The sequence below is a fragment of the Silene latifolia genome, chromosome 3 (genome assembly GCF_048544455.1).
Source record: "Silene latifolia isolate original U9 population chromosome 3, ASM4854445v1, whole genome shotgun sequence".
NCBI classification, from domain to species: domain Eukaryota; kingdom Viridiplantae; phylum Streptophyta; class Magnoliopsida; order Caryophyllales; family Caryophyllaceae; genus Silene; species Silene latifolia.
In genome coordinates, this window is record NC_133528.1 from 79,709,476 (window position 1) to 79,716,914 (window position 7,439).

A 7,439-nucleotide genomic window follows, 5' to 3' on the forward strand; every position below is an offset into this window, starting at 1 on the left:
CACTTGTACTAGCGACATGAACATCATACGACTGCTTTGTTCAGAAGAAGGTGGAGACCTTTATTGTTAGCAAAGACAAATTATTCCAAGACGTGCAAAGCAAGTGTAGGATTAACAAGGCTGGTAAAAAAAAATAACAAGTGTTAGTTTGACAATCTAATTTTGAATGATGCTCTGTATGAAATTATCTTGTTGATAGCTAGCATCATGTGACAGTTAATTAGGTGTAACAATGTAAGTAGGATCATTTTGTGACTTTGAACTTTGTACTTATTTTGGCGTTTTCTGCCTTTAATGAAGATAAGATGTTACTTCAAATTAATTGTCATTCTGATCTGATAAAGAGTAATTCTAATCAAAGAAACTGTAATTTTCCAACCAAAAGCAATTCCAGTTGAATTACAATATAAGTCACGAAAATTATGACTTTAACAAAGATAAAATGGTACTTCAAATTAATTGTTATTCTGAGCAGATGAAGTGTAATTCTAATAAAAAAAAGTGTAATTCTGATCACACAAAGTGTAATTCTAATCAAATGAACTGTAAGTGTGAACACACAGTGTAACTTTAACAAGTGAATGTTATAACTTGTGCGTAATTATCCAACCAAAAGCAATTCCAGTTGAATTACAATATAAGTCACCAAAATTATGACTTTAACAAAGATAAAATGGTACTTCAAATTAATTGTCATTCTGATCAGATAAAGTGTAATTCTAATCAAAAAAAGTGTAACTCTGATCACACAAAGTGTAACTTTAAGTACTAAATGTTTTAACTGGTGAATAATTATACAACCAAAAGCTTGTCCAGGGGAATTACAAAATAAATTAGCCAAAAGGACCTCATGGTTGCTCAATTATACATCAGAATTACAATTATTCTTACTCTTCTTCTTCTTCTTCTTCTTCTTCTTCTTCTTCTTCTTCTTCTTCTGCTTCTGATTCTTCCCCAAATGATGCCCCAGATGCTGGTGGAGTAGGTGGGTGCTGTGCAAAAGGGTTAGGACAATTCCTCTTGTCGTGATTCGCTAATTGCTTGCAATTTTTACACATGCGCTTCGGCTTCATCGCCAAGGCTATTGCTTTAGTCTTACTCGACAAGAGTCTCTTTCCACTTCCCTTATTTTTCGATTTCTTTGGTGGAAATATAGTTACTTCTTGAGTAGTAGAACACACAATAAGCGCAACCATTTGCTGTTCTTTACTCATTTGTGAACCTAATGGTGCTAGTTTGTCCTTAAAATCTTTTATGAGAGACGAAAAGCTGTCAACTACTTCCTTGCTTCTTCCCATCAGTATCCCAACTGTCTGGTGTACTTCGGACCACATTTTTGACATGGAAATCTGCTTGGCATCTATTATATCAATCTCTTCGGCTGGATCACCATTACAATTGAAGGATTTTGACCGGAGTGCATCTTTACACCATCTGTTCACAACATACTCATCCGGTATAGTCTTCACTCCGTTAGATGAGTAAATCCATATTATATGCCCGCATTGAATTCCCTTCCTTTCAAGCATTCTGCAGTGCAACTTGCTTTATACGTAACTAGTTCACCAATATATAGTAAATTGTTAGATAGTCACAGCTATATATTTCGTAATTACAATAGGAAAATGTGTAATTTCAAGTAAGTAACACTTTTCATTTCTAAAATTACACTTTTTGTTGTTAGAATTACAGTTTCTGTTATTAGAATTATACTTTTTACCATTACAGTTACACTTATTTATATAGTACTGAAATTACACTTTTGATTGTTAAAATTATACTTTTGTCTGCTAGAATTACACTTTTTAATATTACAGTTTCACTTATTTATATAGTCTCGTTGAAGTTATACTTTCTTTCCATAAGGTGTTTATTTTTTATCTAGAATTACACTTTTAAACTTAGTAAGTGTCACTATAATGTAACTTCAACCAGGAAAAAGATCAGAACTTCAGTATTCAAGGCTTTTACCAGGCGACGTAACATCGTAATTCTGTCCTCGCTTGCATCTCTTACAAAGTAGTCACCTCTAAAGAGTCGATTTTGCAAAACCTCTACTCTTACATGTATCGATCGAATACTTGGCCTCCTCTTGGAACTCCTTAAAAACTTTATGAGTGTACACCTTTGCACCGTCAGCCTCAAGAGCCAAATGCGTCTCCATTTTAGGAGAAGTGTGCTTGTCTTCGTTGTCAAGCTTCTTATGCGTATGCCGTTGTTGGTCCATAGCACTCTTAAAACGCAGCAAAAACTCAAGCAATGTACCTGATTTGCCCTCAAATCTTTTAAAAAAACTATTTTCACTCTCTGATCTTTGGGTCGTCCTCATAACAGCTCCCATCTCTAGGTCCCTGTAATGTGCCATTACCCACTGGTTCCTTTTCGAGAACATTTCTTTAAACCAGTCAATGTTATTGAGTCCATGTTCTTCGCCTATCTCTTCCCATCTGGCATCGAATTCTGCAGCTTCAATGTCCTCATCCCATATAATGGTATTTATTTTCCTTATAAATACAATATAATCTTCTCTTGTCACCCCATACTTAGTAGGCACTTTGTTCATGATATGCCACATGCAAAATCGGTGCCTCGCTTTCTTGAACACAAGTGGTACCGCTTTCAAAATGCCTGGATCCTGATCGGTAATAATATAATTAGTCTCCTTTCCACCCATTGCCACCAGGAAACGTTTCAAAACCCACTGAAAGGAATCAGCGTCCTCATGTGCGACAAGGGCTGCACAGAATGTGACAGACCGCTTATGGTTATCCACCCCGGTGAAACGGTGTGAAGGCCATATCATACTTGTTGGTTGTATACGTTAATTCGAATGACACACAATCCCCAAAAGCAGAGTAATTCCTTCTTGCAGCACTGTCAGCCCAAATAGCTCTACTCAAGCTACCGTCAGAGTCAACATCATAGTCAAAGAAGAACCCTTCCTTATTTACAGCCATTTCCTTAAAGTGATCTATGAACAATTGGCCATCCCGTTCATGAATGTAACATTTCACATTTCTGTGAAAGTTCTTAAAATCATTTAGGCTAGCTCCAATGTTCTCAAAACCATTTACGTGTTCTTTCAACATTTTGTATGTCTTCGTTGCTCCTATCTTCAGCTGTAAATGAATGATATACTTTAAGGCATCAGCATAGGAAACATCTTTATGATGCCCCAAATAAGTGTAATATTAAAAAGTGTAATATAAAAAAGTGTAATTCTAACAGTCAAAAGTGTAATTCTAAAAATCAAAAGTGTAATTTCAGCACAATATAAATAAGTGTAATTTTAATAGAACAAAGTGTAATTCTAACAGGAAAAAGTGTAATTCCAAATAAGTGTAATTGTAATAAAAGGCTAACTAGATGTCACACCCTACAATTATAAAGGATAATGATTTTTCGATAATCGATTCGATTGTATTTGAGCTGTAAATGAATGATATACGTAAGTGTAATCGTAACATAAAAAAAATGAAATTTCAAAGACTATATAAATATGTGTGACTGCAATATAAAAAAGTGTAATTCTAACAATCAAAAATGTAATTTTAACAATCAAAAGTGTAATTTCAGCACAATATAAATAAGTGTAATTTTAATAGAACAAAGTGTAATTCTAACAGGCAAAAGTGTAATTCCAAATAAGTGTAATTGCAATAAAAGGCTAACTAGATGACATACCCTACAATTATAAAGGATAATGATTTTCTGATAATCAGTTCAGTTGCATTTGAGCTGTAAATGAATGATATACGTAAGTGTAACTGTAACATAAAAACTGAAATTTCAGCACTATATAAATACGTGTGACTGCAATATAAAAAAGTATAATTCTAACAATCAAAAGTGTAATTTTAACAATCAAAAGTGTAATTTCAGCACAATATAAATAAGTGTAATTTTAATTGAACAAAGTGTAATTCTAACAGGCAAAAGTGTAATTCCAAATAAGTATAACTGTAATTAACAAAAGTGTAATGTTAGATAATAAAAGTGTAATTCCATAGATTGGTGTCATAAATAGAGAGCCAAAGACTACCTCAAGCACTCACCCTATAATTATAAAGGATAATCATTTTGTGATAATCTGTTAAGTTGCATGACAGCTTCTGAAACTCTCTGTCCCTGGCTGATATGAGCTCATGGTTGTGTCCTGCATGAAAGCGATCAATGAATAACCCTCCATTCTTCATAAATAGTCTAATCCTCGCTTTGCATCTCACGCGCCTGACTTTGTGCTTTCGCACCCCATCCTGACGCCCACTTCTCTCTATTTCTTTTTTATATTTGAACCCTTCTCGGTTGCAAACCAACAGCTTTGACTTGATTTCCCCGTCACGCCATCTTTTGGTCGTGTATTTCCGTACATCGAAACCGCAAGCAATTGCATAGATCTTATAGAATGTCACTGCTTCCTCGATTTCCAAAAATTCCTGCCCAATATATGTGTTCCGGGTGTAATTTCGGAGCAGGATTGTGACCACTTGAACTTGTAGAATGATGTCGTTGCTTGTCTCTTCCTTTCACTCTTTCCTGTAAAGATGAACAAACTGAGGACTCGGCTTGGGGCCAAGCGTACTCACTCCGACGCTCAAGTCAGTAAACTTAGAGAGATAAGTTGTATGTTTAACTTGGCAAAGTATATTGTAGAGAGATAAGGGAGTTTATACCAGATTATTGGATTGATTTCTAGTTAGTTTCTCAATGAGAGATGATGAGTATTTATAGACTTTCACATTTTGTCACGTAGTGGCCAAGTGGCCAAGTGGCGTAGCAGGTGGAAAGACTGTCTTACCCTCGGCCGAGGGACTCATGACATGCCGGCAGGCCTGGTTGACTCTATGCCGAGGGGACTGGATGTGAGTACGCGGATATGCTTCTCGGCCGGCTAGTTGCCAAGCCGAGACCCAAGTGACAGGCCGACAGGCTTCGTCGGTTAGGTCGCTTTTCCTTTGACTTGTTGTCTTTTTAGCTTTGACCTTGCTCAATATGTTGACTCGGTCAGCGGGTGCAGAATATGCCCCATCAATATGGTGTAAACTTTTCTTCTACTACCCTGCAAAATTCCTCCTCATTTGGCTTTCTTTTGCTATTGTCCTGAGCAGTATCTGTCAATGGTTGAAACAATATTCTCCACAAGCTTCATCTTAGACAACAAATATGTAATTTTAATAAAGAAAGTTGTAATTTAAACAGAAGACAACAAAAAGTTCAACTGTCATCCAGACCTAAAGTGTAAGTTAAACATTAGTGTAACTTTAACAAACAAAAGTGTAACTTCAGTGAATAAGAGTGTAATTCTAGTCGACAATGTTGTAATTCCAAATATTAGTGTAATTTTAACAATAATAAGTGTAATTTCAGTGAATAAAAGTGTAATTTCAACAAAGCATAATTTTAGTGCAAGGAAATGTAACTCTAGTCGACAATGGTGTAATTGGAAAGATTTGTGGCAAATTTAAAGGAATCAGCATATCAAACATTTATCTGATGACCCAAATAAGTGTAACTTTAATCAAGAAAATTGTAACTTCAGTAAATTAAAGTGTAGCTTATCCATTTCTGCAATAGAATAGTTTTATCTTTTCCATGATGTAACTCTAATTTGAAGCGTAATTTTAATCGAAATATGTTTAATTTCAAGTAACAAAAGCGTATTTTCAAACACACGTGTTGATATGTAAATTCAGTAGGAAAAAATGTAATATTTGAACCTAAAGTCAAACTTAAACCTATTACCAAAATACAAACAATTCACTCTTTTTAACTACATACTCATTGATGTCAAGAATTTTACACTGTACATGAATTAGGTTACAGCCCAAAACTTGCTCTACACTCTACAAAACTTGCTCTACAAAACTTGTTCATATGTATGTTCATTGTTTTCAAGTATTTCATTTTTAATATAGAGAGTTCAGATTTATAAAACATAAACAGATAAAAGAATTATTAGATGTTAATAATTACCATCGATCACTGTTACAATTTGCATGTCAGCCATTGTTGATGTTGGAGTACGCACTTTATCAGGCTTGTTGTTGTTGTTGACTCAGGATCTTCGTGTACCTTTGATATGCTGAAAATGGTAGGATCAAAACAAATTACTTTATTTGCTACAAATTATGACCATGTAAGATTATCGCGAGATATCAAATTGTTGTTCTTGTTGGCAAATTGTTGTTCTTGTTGAAACGGGATTTTAAATATTGTTGAAGCGCGGTTTTTGGGATGTTATCGCCATGAAAGAGAGGAAGAACTTTGATGCTTTTTTTTTGTATTTTAAATTTGGTGGTTGTTGCTGATATTGTGTTGAGGAAGTGTTATAGAAAGTACATGCATGTTGACAATAAACAGTGGGTAATAGCTTTGTCCCCTGACACAACTCCCTCTCTCATGCTAGCCCTATTTTCCTTTTTTTTTCCAACGCCTAATGACCCTATATTACTCCCTTCATCCAGACGGTTCATTTAGGAGATCCTATGGCTCTAATAAAGACTTAGGGACTCAAATATTATGAAGGACTTATTAGAACTTGACACTATATATATATATATATATATATATATATAGAGAAGGGTTCTTATAAGGCCTTGATACCATATAAGGCCCTAAGTCCTTATAAGAACCCTTGGATGGAAGGGATGGAGGGATGAGATTGCATCTAAATGAAAGGTCGCAAATTAATCTCCTCTAATTACCTCCCTTAATCATTCCAACTCCTTAAACTTTACCCTCTCCTAATCTCTCCTCTCATTATCCCACCCTTCCACCCTCTCACTAAATCCCATTGTCTCTGAAATTCCCAACAAAAAAACCCAAAACAAAAAACCCATTTTCCCTAAAATTCCCAACAAATAAAAAAACCACCCTCATCCCGACACCATCCCGTCACTGCATCCCTTTCCCTCCTTCCTTCTCGGCCGCCGTACACCACCATGCCGCCACCTCCACCTCACCAGACCCACCACCACCACCGAGAACCAACACCACCCAACACCACCAGATCCTTCGTCTCCCTCCATTGAACCGCCACCACCAGCGAACCAACAAAAACAACACCAACAACCAGCAACAACAACACCACGACAACAACAACAACAACAACTCCACGACTCCCTCCTCCCTCTACCACCGCAACAACTCCACGACAACAACAACAACAACAACAACAACAACAACCCTCCTTACCACCACCACACCCGCCCACACCTGCCAATAACAACACCACAACAACCCTCTGCCAACTTCGTCCTTTTTTTTCTTCAGATCTAAACAAAAAAGCGCCCGCGTAGTTTCAAAATTCAAAATTTGAAAATCCCGCCTTTCCTCCATTGCTCGTCGGCCGTTGTTGTTGCTCGTGGTGGTGGTGGTTGTTGCGGTTTGGGGAGAAAGGTGAGGTGAGTGGGTCAGTCATGGTGGTTATGGTGGGGGTG

The 7,439-nt window shown here is 36.3% G+C and overlaps 1 protein-coding gene across 1 annotated transcript; it reads right to left on the reverse strand.

The window, feature by feature from the left end:
* Positions 1–534: 534 nt before the first annotated feature.
* On the reverse strand, positions 535–4,196 carry LOC141649252 (protein FAR-RED IMPAIRED RESPONSE 1-like). Its single transcript, XM_074457947.1, has 5 exons — positions 4,056–4,196; positions 2,840–3,119; positions 2,082–2,736; positions 966–1,530; positions 535–543 (listed from the first exon to the last, which is right to left on the reverse strand). The coding sequence occupies exons 1-5, from the start codon at positions 4,194–4,196 to the stop codon at positions 535–537; spliced, it is 1,650 nt and encodes a 549-aa protein (XP_074314048.1).
* Positions 4,197–7,439: the final 3,243 nt, after the last annotated feature.